This window comes from Nematolebias whitei, chromosome 5, assembly GCF_014905685.2.
Source record: "Nematolebias whitei isolate Nwh7 chromosome 5, NemWhi1, whole genome shotgun sequence".
In the NCBI taxonomy this organism is placed as follows: domain Eukaryota; kingdom Metazoa; phylum Chordata; class Actinopteri; order Cyprinodontiformes; family Rivulidae; genus Nematolebias; species Nematolebias whitei.
Window position 1 is genome coordinate 10,222,920 of NC_056502.1, and position 16,832 is coordinate 10,239,751.

Consider the following 16,832-nt stretch of genomic DNA (forward strand, 5'->3'; position numbering starts at 1 on the left):
AAACAGTAAGAACAGCTGATAGAAACAGTAAGAACAGCTGATAGAAACAGTAAGAACAGCTGATAAAAAACATTAAGAACAGCTGATAAAAACAGTAAGTAAAACATGCAACTAAAAGCTTGTCTGAATAAAAATGTTTTAAACTGCTTTTTAAAGGGATCAACAGAGACGGTTATACAAAGAGACAGGGGCAGGGTATTCCACAGCCTGAGGGCTACAGCCTGAAAGGATAAGCTTCAGTTTAATCCAGAATTTACTAATTCAGCTAACTTGTGTAATTCTGAATCACAGAACGAACAGTACAGTTGAATGTCATCAGCATACAAATTCAGTTCAGTTTATTTATAAAGCGCCAAGTCACTACAGAAGTCATCTCAGGGCATTGAACAGAAACATTTGTACATAAAAATAATAATGGTAAGACACATTATTGATGCTACTGATAATTGTTCCAAGGGGGCTGATGTATTAAAGGAACAAAATAGGACCCAAGACTGAACCCTGAGGAACACCATACAATAACAGAGTGAGACTGTTATTCACAAACATGGAAAAGGTTCTGTTGCTCAGATAAGAGTTAAAACTCTTAAGAATAATTCCAGAGATTCCCAACTCATTTTGCAGTCGATGTAGCAGAATTTTGTGGTCGACTGTGCCAAAAGCTGATGACAGATCCAATAAAATCAATATGCTGCACTGACCAGAGTCTGCAGCCATCAATATGTCATTAGAGATTTTTAACAAGGCAGTTTGGGTACAAACTAGTAAGAAACATCAAGGTGTTGTTATCCTGTGGGCTGGCTCTTTGTTTGGAGGTCTTTTTAGTTTGGATTCATAAAGGTACACCATTTGTTTTAATACGTTTAAATCTCATAGATGATGTTTTCATAAACATGTCTCACAGTTTTCGTTTGCTTTTATTTCCTCACATCTGTTGTCAGCACAGAATATCAGAGTATTTTTTTTTTTCCTGCGTGTTTCTCAGGAACATTCAGCCCAAGGTTCCTCCTGCTGTTCCAAAGTCTGCAGAGAGAGCTCTTCCACAGCTGAGGAAAAGTCGAGAGGAGGAGATCAGGAAAATCCTCAAGAGCAACCTTCAAAGGACTCGGCAGAGGGTAACACGCCTGATAGTTACATCATCGGCTTTTTGTTCTTATTTTTGTTATCGTACAGCCCTGTTTCACCGAGAACCGAACACTCACAACAATTTATATTTTGATGACGTTGAAGTTTTGTTACCGTGAACGTCATGTGCTTAATTAACAAGCCACATTACTGAATTAGTCATGCATGTTTTTCTGATGTTGTTTCAGTTGCACTCTTACAACAGACACACTCTGGTGGCTGATCCATATGAGGACGGATTTAATGACTTCCTTTTGAAAAAACAAAAGATGTTTGAGCTCGACAAGAAGGTGGGTAACACTCCTCAACTTCAAGCTCGCCTCATAAATCATGAATACTAATTACGCTGCAGTCAACCAATTATTCCTGATAGTCAGCAGCATTAAGGCACATTACTTAAATATCAGGATGTACTGTACTGTGCTCATATCCACTGAGGCTTAAATAATTCAGACGAGTCAAACTTTTCTGCACAGTCTATAAAGTTATTTGTGAATCTTTACAATTGTAGTTCCTGTAGAGTCATTCTATCAGTTAAATGATTCAGTCAAAACATTTGTGTTCTAATTAAATGACTAAATTAAATATTTTTCACTTGATTTATTCTGTCAGTTGAGTGCTTCTATATTGTTTCCATTTCGTCAGCCTGTAAGTGCAATATGAGAAGGACTCCATTACAGAGTGAATCAAATGTAGAAGTCTCTGTGGACTCTGATTTCTGCAGGCTCCCCTAAAGCAAAACATAATTTAAATTACGTTGCTTGTTGGTAACGCGCTCTTGGTGTGGTAGAGTTTTCACAAGTAATTAAACGAGTCAGAATGTTGTTTTCTTGTCATTTTTCCATCCCGTCTAAGCTTTGACTGTGAGCATTTATGGAATTCATGTTTACAAAACCCTAATAAAAACAGTGACATCTGTGTTTTGCCAGATAAAGGAGATGAGTAATTACTTGACGGTTCCTGCTGCTGCTCCTGACTCCCCGACCATGACTAGAGCCAGACTGGCTTCAGGTAAAAACACCCGAGCATCAACCAAATACAGACGTGAATCAGCTTCCAACATGTTGTTTTCAGCTTCAAACCCACAACAAAAATCCACCTCATTACTGCTGGGACTCAGAAAGCTCAGACACTGTTTAGGGTTCAGTGGTGAAATATCTATATTGCAGAAAATGAGCTTTCCTCCCTCTGATGGAAATGTTTGCATGTGCCAGCCTCCATGTAAATGAGTGTGGTTTCATTATAGGCAGACACACTGATTTCATACCTGCTCAAGAGCAAAAAGGACAGTCTTCAGGTATGTAGAGAGTGTAGAAGTTCTCATTTGAAGCTCAGGTAAACGGACAACTATACCACGCATGCTTGTATGCAGGGCTTAATTTGAGCCGGATCCTGCCGGAATAGGATCTGGGAACTCTCTTATTTTGATGGTGCGTTGTATGGATTCAGTAACTTTCAGGCTTACTAATAATAAAGTTATGAACAAATATAACTGCCTTGAATGAATAAAATATATTGGATATGTAATCTGAAAATTATTACATAAACATTAATTTTAAACACAATAGCCACTTACGAGCTTCTTAATATCACGTACGATCTGCCCCTTCAAGGAAACATTTCCTCGTCTACCCTGAAAAAAAATCTCTGCCCCTAAAAGTCCAAAGTCATTGCAAAATTTTAATAAAAAACTAAAAATATAATTAAACAGTACAACTAAATAGCAAATCAGTTAAACAGTTTAAGTGGGTCATTAATAAATTTTTGATTATTTATTAAACAATGCAAGAGAAATATTTGATGTGTATTATTCACATCACATATCGAAACAACAACGCTAATTTATCAAAATAACAGCGATCAAAATGTCGAAAAGACAGTCCCAATTTACTTTCATAAAAAATAAAAAAAGTCTTATCATTGTCCTTAGTTGGACAACCGAGAACTGAAGCATCTGAAGGCAGCGGCAATGGGGGTTGGAGCAGGAGCAAGCGAGTGGTGGGGGGTGAGTGCTGAGCTAACCAGGCAGGAGCCCACAAGCAGCCGCCATGAAGAGACGGAGGAGGTGCCTGGAGGTTTCACATGTGGCGTTGGACAGTGAATTCTGAGGAGAAGAATCGGGCTCAGAACCGTCAACTAAGTGCAGGGTGTAGGATGCTTGACAGAAACGAGTGTTTACAAAGGTAGGTAAACAGATGTTTGACAACCCATTAAAATTCAAAAGAGTTCAAGACAAAAACAACTGGACTTTTTGAATTTACCATGGCCTGGATGACTCAGAATCTTCACCACCCCGTTAAAATACACCAAAATGCAGGAAATGGCATCTACTTTATTCAAAAAATTTTTGGGGAGGACGCCCAGACATCTCCCACCTCCAGCCTTTGGACCCCCAGACAACCCCCCCCCACCCCGGCCCGCCTGCTATTTGCGTTCCGGCATCGATCGGTTTACAAATTAAGCCCTGCATGTACGTTTTACTAACTTTTCACGAATGGTGAGGCAGAACAGGTCCAGTTCTGATGAGCATGTTCCCAGTGGGAAGCCTGAGCAGCACTGTCTTAGTTTTAACAATAGCAGAGTTATTCCAGCATGTTTCCATCACGCATCGTGGTGACTTGCATTGCGCTTGTGTTAAAAACAAATGAAGGTCTCAATGCCTGCAGTGACACCAAGTCTGGTATTTGTTATCCACGTCCCTCCCTTGTCCATTGTATGAACACGCATGTTGATGGAATGACGGCAGAAGATTTCATCTACAACCCTAACTCTGGAAATAGTTGGGATATTTTGTAAAATGAAAACGGAATAAAATGATTTTCACATTTTATAAACTTACATTTTATTCACTGTGGAACTTGGTAAATATATCAAATGTTTAAACTAAGAAATTGTACCAGTTTTAGGAAAACAAAAAGCTCATATTGAGTCTGAGGGCAGTGAAGCATGTCAGAGTTAGGACTCATCTATGTGACCCACTGTGAAGAATCTTCTCATTTTCAACAACAGTATGAACGTTTAGGAACAGAGAAGACCAAGCGTTGGAGTTTTTTGAGGGAAATGTCCCATTCTTTTCTGTTGTAGGATTCTAGCTGTTCAACAGCCTTGTCTTCATTGCTGGAGTTCTTTTCACGATGCACTAAATGTTTATTTTAATTGGTGCGAGGTCTAGACTGCAGGCAGGTGGGTTCATCACCCTGACTCTTCTGCTACAAACCCAGGCTGTGGTAATAAACTCAGTATTTGGTGTCGTGTTGTCTTGTGCATGCAAGGCCTTTCCTTAAAAAGACATCTGGATGGAAGCATATGTTCTAAAACCAGTGTCTACTTCTCTACATTGATGGACTCGTTCCAAATCTGTAAACTGTCAATACTAGAGGCACTAATGCACCCCCGAGGCATGTTTGTGAACTGATTACTGATAAATGGCTGGATGGTCCCGCTCTTCTTCAGTAGAGAGGACGTGGTGTCCATGATTTCATGAACCAATGCCCATCTTTACTTCCAAGACACTCGGTCTTTCTAAACTTCTCATTTTATACCCTGTTCTCTTACCAGCCAGTTGCCAATAAACCTTCTTCTTCTTGATCTTCTTGTTCTTGTTTTACTTCTTCTTGCTGTTTTTGTTCATTTTGTTTTTGTTGTTCTTCGATTCTTCTTCTTTCGGCTTTTCCCTCTTCAGGGGTCGCCACAGAGAGTCATCCTCCTCCATCTCACTCTGTCCTCCGCATCCTGTTGCCAGTAAACCTGTTCGTTGCAAATTGCTCCTCCATCTGATCCTAGTGGTACCACTTTGTTTACAGTTGTTTTTTTTGTTTATTTTTTTGTCCCTGTAACATTTTTTTAAAGATATGATGCTACCATCAAATTCAAAATTACATAAACAAAAAAACTGGTACAATTTCCTGTTTGATGCCTTCAAAATATTTACATTCAATACGTTTAATTGTGAATAACACATGGGTTTATGAGATGAGCAAATCATTACGTTTTATTTTTATTAACGTTTTACACCGTGCCCCAATATTTTAGAATTAGGATTGTATTTTAAAGTTCTTTCTTGTTGATACAATGATTTGTTCTGCCTTCAGATCCACAATCTTACCGCACGAGACCAGCAGCAGATGGTGTGCCAACCATCAAGATAGACCTGGCGTCTCCAGAGTCCCCGGATTTTTTAAACCCGAAGAAAACCTTCAGAGAGGCGGACAAGCAGGGAGGAGAGGAGGACCAAGGCCTGACGATGAGACCTTATTCAAGTGGACCAAAGAAATCTGGAGACAAAGATGAAGCAAGGGAGCAGCAGAAGCTGATGAGGTGTCTGAGCGATCCCGGTCCCGGCTCAGACGAAGTCGACGACGAGGATGAACCTTTCCTGCCCTGAGACTGAGACCAGAGCAACGTCGGGTCTCGACTGTTCAGACTGGAGACGGTTGCGTCATTGCTGGGTTCAGAAACGAAGATAAAAAGCCAAAACGGCAACTGCTGTAAGAAACGAAAACTCCAAGTAAGAGCAAGAGCCCAAGGGGATAAAAGAAGCCATTTCTTTATCGTCGTTGCTCTTTATTTTTTTAGACGGGGTGGAAAATCAGCAGCCGTCAGAGAAAAGGCTGATTTACTGCTTGATGTTCTGAGATCAGGAAAGAGCTATGCATTACCAAAAGGTTGGACTGTTTTAGCGTTAGGTCTTTTAGTTTAGTGTCGATCTGTTTGTCTTTAAAGTCACCTTCTCTGAGACACGCGGGGCCTCTAGACCTAATCATATTCAACAAAACAAAATATCATTTCTTCACTTTTACTCATTGCACTTTAAATTAGACTTAAACATGTCGTTCTGTCACTGGAGACTGCTGCGCATCCATCATTTAGATGTAGCATTTTAAAACATTTGGCCTTATTTCACTTTTTTTTTTTTTTTTTTTTGGTTCCTGTTTTTTTAATTGATTTTTTCACCATTTTAATTTGACTTAACATTTGTTTGCAATTAATTGAATGTATTTAATTACTTTGAAAGCCACTGTGTAAAAGAAATGAGATGTTTGTCGGCAGAGTCGAGGAGCTTGTGGCCTTCTGTAGCTGACTCGAGAAAGTTCATCTGCTGTTTTTATGTTCACTCGGGAAAGTGTTGCTGGACTTCAGGGAGTTTGAACCCCTAACAAAGGGTATTTCTGAATGTTTGCAAAGCTTTTTGCATAGATGTTTTGCTCTGCCATCAACGTCAAGCTCCCTTTTGTTGTAGAAGTTTTATGTTTTACACTGAGAGTGGACTCGTTAACATGCCCATCAAGAACCACTACATTTTAAACGTGTCCTTATGTTGCCTCCATCTTGAGTCTAAACACTGCAGGCATGACGTGGCAAAAAAAAAAAGTTTCTATGCAGTATAGGTGTAAAATATGTAGTTGAATTATAATCTCTTTTCTGAATACCCTTTAAAAGTCATTTTACGCTCTTGTGCAAACCGCAGCAACGTTAAACAAACACGGGCATTAAAAAGCATTTTAACAAACTCTGCAGAACTTTTGCACAGCTTCACATCCAACTACTAATCAACTAATCTTACCAGTTGGGGATGACTCTGATCATCGTTGTTTACCTGTAAAACAACAGCTGGATGAGCGTAACATCGTTTACCACGGTTTGATGGAGCTGAATGAGTTTACACCCTTTCATTGACGTTTGTTCTGTTCTCATGGTGTACCTTAATGCATGGGTTCCCAACCCTGGTCCTTGAGGAACACCATCCTGCATGTTTTAGTTGATTCTCTGCTCTGACGCACCTAATTTTAATTAATGGGTGATTTACAGGCTTCTGCAGAACACGAGGAAGGAATTAAATCACTGAATCAGGTGTGTTGCTGAATCGGGTGTGTTGGAGCAGGGAAACAACTAAAACATGCAGGATGGCGTTCCTCAAGGACCAGGGTTCGGAACCCCTGAAATGTATTTAGGTAATTTAAAACTCAAAACGCACTAACTTCACCTCTGATACACTCAGATTAACTGATGTAAAAAGCTCAAATTACAGCAGAATAGGACCTGAGAAGTTTCTTTATTATTTTTTCTACTCTATAACTTTAAAATAGTTTTGGTTGCATAGAAAGAGTTGCAATAAATTTTGTTTTTGCACGTTTCGTTCATAAATCGTGTGCTCAGCAGATTGGTTTTCTTCTTTTGTAATGAAGCTGTATTTGTGTGTATATTGTATACCGTAACAAAATGTCACTGTTATCTGACCAAATTTAAGTCTACTGTCAGAAACATCGACTCGCGTGGAAGATTCAGTCCAACTTGTGCTGAAAGGCTCATTAAAACAATTTAAGAGAATAGCAAGTCAAATGATTTTAGGAACGTTCACGACATCGTCTTCTTTTATAGTTTCATGAATGAACAATTAACATTTTGAAGTTGAGTTTAAAATGAACAAGCTGCAGACTATGTTCTGTTAGAAGTTTTCTGTATAAAGAAGCTTTAATTTGGCCTCAGATGCAGTTTGCTCATCCTTAAATCTAATAGTTTAGTCGGTTTTATTTTATTTATTTATTTTAATTAAAGCAGCTGAAAAGTAGGTGATCTAAACATTTACTTCAAGAGGGAACCAAACTTTGCTTTGATTGAGCTATTTTCAAAAATTATACATTTTGACGACGTTACATTATTCCAAAGATTTTAGTTTCTCTAAAGAAAGAAACACTATTTTTCATACCAAATGCATCTTTTTGAGCAAACATTCTCGGAGCATCTTTGCGAGTAATGTTTGGTGCAAATAAAAACTTTAATCTGAAGCCATGCAGCCTTTAGAAGAACCTGTTCTGTTGTTCGTACGAGTTTAATCTACTCCATACAGGTCGTCTTCACTCGATAAAGTCTCTTCACCAGCGGTCATTACAACGTCTTTTTGTTGTTTATCATATTTTTTGGACCATAAGGCACACCGGATTAAAAGGCGCATTAAGTGAAACAAAACAGATGAGTCAAAATTTATTCTACTCATTCACAATAAACAGATAAAATCGGTTCGAGGTCAGTAAGCACAACCAGAATTAATACATAAGGCTCACTGTCGATTTTTGAGAAAATTAAAGGATTTTAAGTGCACCTTATAGTCCGAAAAATACGGTAGCTTTTGTTTTTGTACAATACTTAATGTGCTTCGTGAAACGTTTTTTTAAATCACTTTATAAGATTTGAAGGCCTTCTTTATCACATGTGCATTGTCTCACTCTCACTGTGGGTTTTTTTCTCACGTCATGTTTACTTTAATGTTTTAAGTTCAAGCTTTGTGTTGCAGAAATGTACTAAATTCACTCAAACCAACCAGAATCAGTCTGCTCACCTGGACAAAAAAAAAAATCAAACCTTTTATTATAATTCAGGTCACACTGGTGTTCTACATTGAATTAGTTGGGCAGAAAAATGTTATTAAACCGTTAATATTCCAGGAACTCTGTAAGAAGGCAGGCAATCTTTCCAAAATCCTAAAACGTACATTTAAATCAACATTAAAAACTAAAATAATTTGTCGCAGGTGGGCAAAGATTACATTCTACTGATTCCATGAACTAAAAAAATAAGTCACATTCCAGTCACAATGCAGATGATGACTAGTTTTTAACAGGCTGCGTTCACGGTGTGCCATCATGACGGTCTCTGCTGTGTCTTCTCTCCACCATCCGGTGTCTTTTCTGCCTCGTTTACCTCGATTTCCTCCCAATTCGTCTGATCTGACTCCCATCGAACGTTTCTATTCCACACAATAAAGAGCACTTTATTAAAGCAGAACCTTTATCTCCGAACAGCGATGTTGCAGAGAGCAATAAAAAGGCTTTAATTTAGTGTGAACGTCAGGCGACGCCTAGCAGGGACAGGAATGATGGGCCTTATTTCAGCTGGGAGTCAAAGAAGTCACCCTTTAGATTCGTCTCTTTGTCTTGGCAGAACGTGTCGATTGTTTGCAGTTTTCAAACTGAAACGTAACGGTTCATTGTTTTTGTTTTTTTCATTTTATATACATGGTAATTATACTGTACAGAAAAAAGTAAAGAATATTGAATCTGTGACGTACAAACCAGAATTATAAAATAAAAGATGTGCAGTGTATCATGACCTCTCCATGCCATTGTTCGACCACTAACAACTTACTGTCAAGTATGACAGAAGATATATTAAAGTTCTGCTTTATAACACATTTGTGTCTTTGTCTCTGTTAAAGGCATTATTGTGACACAAAATGTTATTTTAGTTGATGGATCATCAGATGGTTGTGTTTACTAAGAGGAATTTGAAAGGTTTAGTAGATTAATAATTTTGCACTCTGTTCTAATAACAGCAGGTGGTAGGTTAAAGCTGGTGTACATATGAGACTAAATTTTTTCGTTCTGATCTTTGTTCATCAGTTTCCTCTGAACGTTCAGGACCCAGAAACCCAGAACGTCTGTTGATGGATCAAAATGATTTTTATCCTGTCCTTCACATTTAACTGAAAATCTGCTGAAATGTGAATTCATTTTGTCATGTAGCTGAGTATCGACTTTAGAGTTCAGGCTTGTAACAAGAACAAAATATATTGGTGTATTAAAAGGTCATGTCTATTTAAAATGTAATGAATTGGAAAATAAAGTTAAAATAATGACTCCTGCCAAGTTCTAAAACTTTTTAAAAATGTCTCTTGGAGCAGAATGAATTTCTATTTTTTTCCATCACTCCTTTTAACCTGCAGTAACATGATGTGGTCAGGAGGGGGCAGTGCAGCTATAATTTTAAAACCTTTATGCATGCATCCATCCATCATCTTCACCCGCTTCCTTTCCAGGTCATGGGGGTCACTGGTGCCCATATCCAGCAGTTGCTGTGTTCAAGGCATGGGACACCCTGGACAGGTCTCCAGTCCATCACAGGGACACATGGAGACAAACGAGACAAAACATTCACTTTCACGCACCTAGGGACAATTAGAATTACTAACCAGTCACATGCATGTTTTTGGTCTGTGGGAGGAAACTGGAGAAAACCCACGCATGCACGGAGAGAACATGCAAACTCCACCCAGGAAGATCCCAGGCCGGGATTTGAACCAGCGATCTTCTGGCTGAGGTAACAGCTCTACCAACTGCTCCACCGTGCACATAAGCATTTAGTTCTGGACGATTTAAAAAGGCCTTGACAACTATTTTATAACTGGATGCTTTTGTTGAATTAATTTAAACACAATAAACTGATGTTAAAATGTAGCCTTGCTTTTAGGTGAACGGGCCCAGTTTATTTATGCTACGTCAGTTTGTGTTCGTCATAAAATGACTCTTGTAGCTCTTTTAGCAACGACTTGCTGTAATATCTGTCATTCCCGTGCTTTGTTTATTCACTACGATTGTCAAAATTAATATTTCATATTACAATTTTCTATCCGAGCCACGCGGTCATCAAATGTTTTTTTAATCTGAGGCTTAAATTGTTGTGATCTGAGATTTAATAATTTACTTCTGAAGAATGAACAGAAAACAAACTAAGATATTAAATTTTAAAGAAACAGCGGTTCTGCTGTCAAAGATCTACAATGATATAAGAAAGAGAGGAAAAACCTGCTTTATGATTGTGCATAAGAAAAATGGAACGATGACATCACTTTATACTGTAGAACAAACAAAAACAACCCATAATAAACATGAACTTTTAGAGATGGTGCTTGTATAACATGCTGCTATCTCTCCATTATTAATGAGAAGCTGAGCTACACACTAAGTGTCAACATATTTCTTTAATCTGTCGGCTGTAATGAATCCTTAAATAATCAGCTGGATAGATCTAGTAATTGTCCACAAAGGCTCTGAACGACTCCATTTATGCCAAATCCTTTTAAAGCTTTATGACTAAAGTGTCCAAACTTGTAGCTCCAGTGTTTGCGCTATCATTCTTTCAGAGAAGCAGCTTTAGGCACAGCATTTATATTGTGTGTTTTTATTTTTATTGTGAAAATTAGTTTACATTGCTGTTTTAGAAGTGATGTGACATTCATTCATTTTGGTAAGAAAAACAATACCGTCATTTTGCCGTCTACACTCCAAGAATCCCACGTAACATCCGCATTTCTGTTCTTTCCAGGAGTTCCTCTTCCTTTCTTTTAAACGTCCGTACCTCAGTTCCACAAAGCAGCTTCCTTTGGCATTCATCACTGACCCCTGATACTTGAACGTTTCGATCTGCTTCAGTACATCTCCTCTATTATCAGTAATTATTACAGTCTCGTTAGCTTTCGAGCAGACCAGGGTCTCTGTTTTTGCTGCGTTTCTTTTCAGACCTTTACTCTCAAGTGCCTGCATGCTGCCACCATGTGAAACTATCTTGGAGATTAACTTCAGAATCTCCAGCCACAACTAGGTCATCTGCATACAATACATTCCACGGCATTTCTCTCCTAATAAGCTTAGTAACTGCATCCATCACAACAATAAACAACAGTGGGCTGAGACATGAACCCTGATGAATGCCAACTTTAATCTCCAATGCTGTTTTGTCACCTTTACCAGTTCTGACTGTTGTTTTAACACCTTCGTACATGGAACTAACAATCCGAATAAGCTTCTCCGTAATGCCTTTCTGTCTGAGGCTCCAATAATCCACCTTCACGGGACTCTGTCGAAAGCCTTTTCCAGGTCCACAAAAATCCAGTATCTGCTATTCTTTCCCTACAACCCTCCTTACAAGCTATAAAATAACAACCAATGATGCTTTAGGTTCTTGGTTTTATAAAGCTACTTTAAAATGTTTTAAAAATATGCTAATATTAGAGATCTGCTGGTTTGTTTCCACCCACCTTTAGTTCAAATCAAATTTTACCAACTAAATACCACATGATCTGCTTTAGCAAGCAAAAACTGCCCTGTCAAGCAGAACAAAATACAGTATTGATATATTTAACTTTATAACTAAATCAAACCTATGCTTAGAACCAAATATTAGATATTTATATTATATTTATATATGCGCTCCTTGTTGAGGTAGAGTAGAACAACCTTGAAAGCGCTTGAAACAGAGCAGTCCTGATGTATTTTCACTTTGCTCCAGTTAAATCAATATGCATCTATCAAACGGTTTTTGCAGTTAAATAACCTTTTATTCTGCACAAGGACTGTTCTGTTCATTTGCTCCTGATTGCACGTCAACATTTACTTCTCAGAAGTTTTGAATATCGGTGCGTTTTAACCTACAGTCTCCACTAAATGCACAAAATGTAGAGGTAATTTGCCAATTTTAGTGTTTTAAAATGAAGCATGTCGCCTAATTTACCTCAAATGTTATATTGTTTTGTCCTTTAAATGAAATATTAATTTTCATACATCACAAATATGTTCAAAAGCAAAAAGAACTTCCACACACCAGGTGGCACTATGCACCTGCACAACCGCTGTGGTTCCAGGTGGAGCCATCACTGAACAAACTCCACTTTCATACTTTTAGTTTCACAGTAGGAACAGTTTGCAGGCTGAACACGTTGCGGCAGGTTTAATCGGTGTTGGGGAGGGAGTGAGACTTCTGTGGCCTCATTCCATCAGTTTAATGGTGTGTTTGCTATTGCATTCCCTCTCATTTACATGGCTCATATACCACAACTACTGTAAGAGCTAATTGTTGTGTTCAGGCTTTAAAAACCTCAAACCACCTCACTGATGTTCCTGACAAATAAAAGTTTCAGCTTCCCCCAGCTGTGCTTTGGAAAGTACTTCGGCTGCACAACAAGAGTTGTTTCAGTTGGGAGTTTAGTGGAAAGTGTTGCAACACCTTCAGGGTTCAGTTTCATTCCAAATGCTCTTTTTTGACCCATTTGTTTTCATGATTTTGTGCATTTTGCAAAGAAATGCTGCAAATGTTTTTCTTCCAATGTTGTTTCTACGTTGCAAGTTGAGATTTTATCTGGAAATGTGTTTGTAGGTTAGAAGCCCTCCTGAACTTGTTGCAGCTGTGAGAAAATATCCTCCACCTCAGCCGTTTATGTTGGTTTTGTTTGTTTGTCACACATAAATGTTTCAGATGAGCCAACAACGTTTAACATGAGATGAGGATAACTTAATTAAATACAAAATGCAGTTTGAAAATGATGATTTCACTTTTTTATGGGAAAGTTACAACCCAAACCATTCGTTAACTCATTATATGAAAATTGTGATTATTTTCTGGTCACTGCCAGACTTGTAGAATCAAGAAATCACTGAAACAGAGCCGGTGTAAGTGGAGAAAACATGGAACAGTGGTGAACCTATGCAGGAGCTGCTGGCCGACTCCAAGAGCATCAGCTGCTCATCGAGGAGGTCCCCAATAAACCCAGAGCAACAACTAAAGCCCTGCAGGGCTCACCTGCCTCAGAGGTCAGAGTTCATCATTCAATAAGAAAGAGACTAGAGACAAAAATGGCCGCCATGGCCCAAATCACCGCTGACCAAAAATAGGATCTCATTTTTACCAAAAAACATTTTGATGAGCAACAAGACTGTTCGAAAACTATTCTGTTGACTGACGAAACAAAAGTGACATTTTTCGTAAGGTGAGCGTTACATTTGTTGCAAATCTGACAGCCAAACATGGTGGTGGTAGAGCAGTGATCTGGGGCTGCTTTACCGCTTCAGAACCTGGAGGACATTTCATAATTAATGGAGCCATGAGTTCTGCTCTACTGGAAAGCCCTGAAGGAGAACGTCCGGGCATCAGTTCAGCTCGAGCACTTCAGGACAACGAGCTGAAGCACAACAGCTAAACTGCAGTGATGTGAAAACACTGTTTATGTAATAATATTACGGCAACAATATGAATACATTGTTTTTCTTCCATATATTTGCTTAAATGGACTTAAACAGACTATTATAACTTGTGACATTCTATTGCACATTTTGTCACATTATAGCATCAAACATCTTCCATCCCAGGAGAAAACACTCGGCTTCAGCAAACTCACAGACGTCTTCTGAACTGAGCTGCCAAGTCACATCGTGTCTCGTGACCCTGAATTTATTCCAGTTTAGTGAGGCCTGCGTCCCTGCAGTACTTTGTCAGGCTATATCTTCATCATCGCACATCAAGGTCTGCACCTGAAACTGATCCCTGATATTCATGGCTTTGCATCAAGTAACCTGCTGGGCCACAATCCCCGGTGTCAGAAAATGCTCTGCAGCGGAGCTAAAACAAAACAAAGAATAAAACAACATAAGCACGGTGACATTATTAATCCAGACAAACTGGCATGGGCTGATTCTTTTCCACTGGTTGTTTGATGTATTAGAATGAGCAGAACACAGAGATGGGCTTTTTCATTGGCATCTTGATGAATAAAACATCAGCGCTGGAGCAGAATTGAATTTTTGAACGCAAGAGCAAAACGGTTATGGCTCACAGGACACTTTACAGTCTGTGACCCTCTGCAGAAAGTGTTTCAAAGACAGTCAGCTGTTTGCACAGTGTCCTGCATGCACAAGGAGAAACTTAGAGGCCATTATATGACTTTTACAAGTCCTAATTATCTTCGACTGTAAAATGCTCAACTCCCTCTCGCAGTGTTAAAAAGGGCAGAAAACGATAGCTTCTGCTCCCCCGTGTTTTGGCGAACGGCTCCCAAGTGACAAACCATGAGTCGGCCTGATTACAAAGCCCGGCTGAGGGATGCATTCCCATTAACTGCTTGCAAATGTTTTCACACCGAGCGCCAGATTCCAATCACGGTGCTTTCTGCCAGAATGATGTTTGTGCATGAAGGATTGGTGATGGCAGCATGTTGAGCAATGAACTAACGAGGACGCTGTGCGAGTTAGTGGAGCCGGTGCTGCATCACGAAGAGTCCACTGTCACAGCAAATGAAAAGAAAAATAAATAAATCAAACATCCAGTTATCTTGGGAGGGGAGAGTAAATGTGATGTGCACAAGAAATGCTCTTTTTTGTGAAGGATATTTGTGTGTGCAAACCATTTATTGTTTTTTGGTGGAGAAAAAAAAAATTAAGCCTCTGCTTTGGTGTCACCCTTGCCTGTTGGTAGCGGTGACACTGCATTGCCTCACCCATCGATCCCAGTGATGAAGTAGGCTGTCACTGACCAGCGCAGCTCCATGCAAGCGCAATGAGTGGACCCGTGTATAACTTGGCATTTTGAGAAACCCCAATCTGATGTGTCTATTAGGTTATTACAAAAAGGCAGGAGATGGTATTTCATTTAGTTAGAACTAGCATATAACGTTAATCATCTAGATTAACCGTATGAATGATTTTTGCTGCTGTTTCAGCAGAAAATTCTAAATGTACAGTTTTAATCTTTGAATATCCGTCTATCCATCCGTTAGCTGCTGCTTATTGCACAGTTGGGTCACAGGGGAAGCTTGAGCAGTGAGGCCTAGACATCTTTTTTCAAAACCACCACTTCCAGCTCTTGTCGGACACCAAGCTGCATGGAAGCCATGCGTGTCCTGAATCTTCCCAGGGGTCTCCTCCCGGTTGGACAAGCCCAGAACAGCTCTCTAGGGAGGAGTCCAGGGGGTATCCTTATAACCAAATCATCTCAACCGGTTCCTCTCAATGTGGTGGACCATCATCTTATAATAAATTCACAATAATATTATTTTATCAAGGTTTAGGCAGAGGCTGTCTGAAGTCTGAAAGCATGCATTTGCCCTTAGATGAAGTTAGGAAAAATACATTTAATTTGGATTTACTAAATCCTGAAGTCATAAAAAGACCAGATGATGACACAGTTTAAGGTTTAGAAAATATCCATCTCCATCTTCTACCGCTTATCTGTAGTCGGGTCGGGCAGGAAACAGTTTCAGGAGAGAAATCCAGACATCCCTCTCTCCACTGGCACGCTCCAGATCCTCCTGGTGGATCCCAAGCCCTAGTGGATCCAGCGAGTTGTGCATCTGCCCCGGGTCTTTTCCCAATGTTATGTTCCCAAAAACCCTCCAAAGGGAGACGTTCTTATCAGAAGCCTGAACCACGTCAACTGATTCCTTCAATCATGGCTCTAATCTGAGCTCCCCATGATGACAGAGTTCCTCATCCTGTCTCTAACCCAGTCCAGCCACCCAAAGACGAATGCTTGTCTCTGGGATCTTGTTCTTTTGGTCATGATCAAACCTCATGGACATAGGTGAGGGAACATAGACAGACCAGTAAATCGAGAGCTTTGCCTCTCAACTCAACTCTTTATCACAACTGATCAAAGCAGCGCCCTCATCACTGAGGACGACACCCCACTCCCACTCCATATCACCATCACTGAACAAGATGCCTTAAACTCCTCCACCTGAGGCAAACCGGAGGGGACATTCCTCCCATTTCCGGTCAAGAACAATGGCCACGGACTTAGAGGAGCTGGCTCTCATCTCAGCTGCTTCAGACTCGGCTTCGAACCGCCCCAGTGCACGCTGAAGGTCATGGCCTGAAGACGCCAACAAAACCACATCATCTGTGTAAAGCAGAGACAAAAACCTGAGGTTCCCAGACCAGACCCCCTCGTCTCCACGAATGTGTTTTGACGTCCTGTCCATGAACTCCACAAACAGGATCAGAGACAAGAGACAGCACAACGTAGCAGGGATTGAGCTATGATAACCAGATGTTGCTCTTTGACTAGATAACTATTTATTATTGCAACTGTACGGAAACTATTTAACCCCTTGAAAACATCTGGACTAGTGTAAAATTATTACTTCAAAGATTTAAGGCAAGTTTATA

The 16,832-nt window shown here is 39.6% G+C and overlaps 1 protein-coding gene across 1 annotated transcript in view; it reads left to right on the forward strand.

Annotated features, from left to right (window-relative positions):
- slc9a1a (solute carrier family 9 member A1a) overlaps positions 1-5,801 on the forward strand; it is a 34,097-nt gene extending 28,296 nt beyond the window's left edge. Inside the window, exons 9-12 of the mRNA XM_037676813.1 lie at positions 986-1,115; positions 1,314-1,415; positions 2,055-2,136; positions 5,217-5,801. Coding sequence (XP_037532741.1) covers positions 986-1,115; positions 1,314-1,415; positions 2,055-2,136; positions 5,217-5,509 — 607 coding nt within the window. The 3' untranslated portion in view covers positions 5,510-5,801. The remainder of the gene's footprint in view (positions 1-985; positions 1,116-1,313; positions 1,416-2,054; positions 2,137-5,216) is intronic.
- Positions 5,802-16,832: the final 11,031 nt, after the last annotated feature.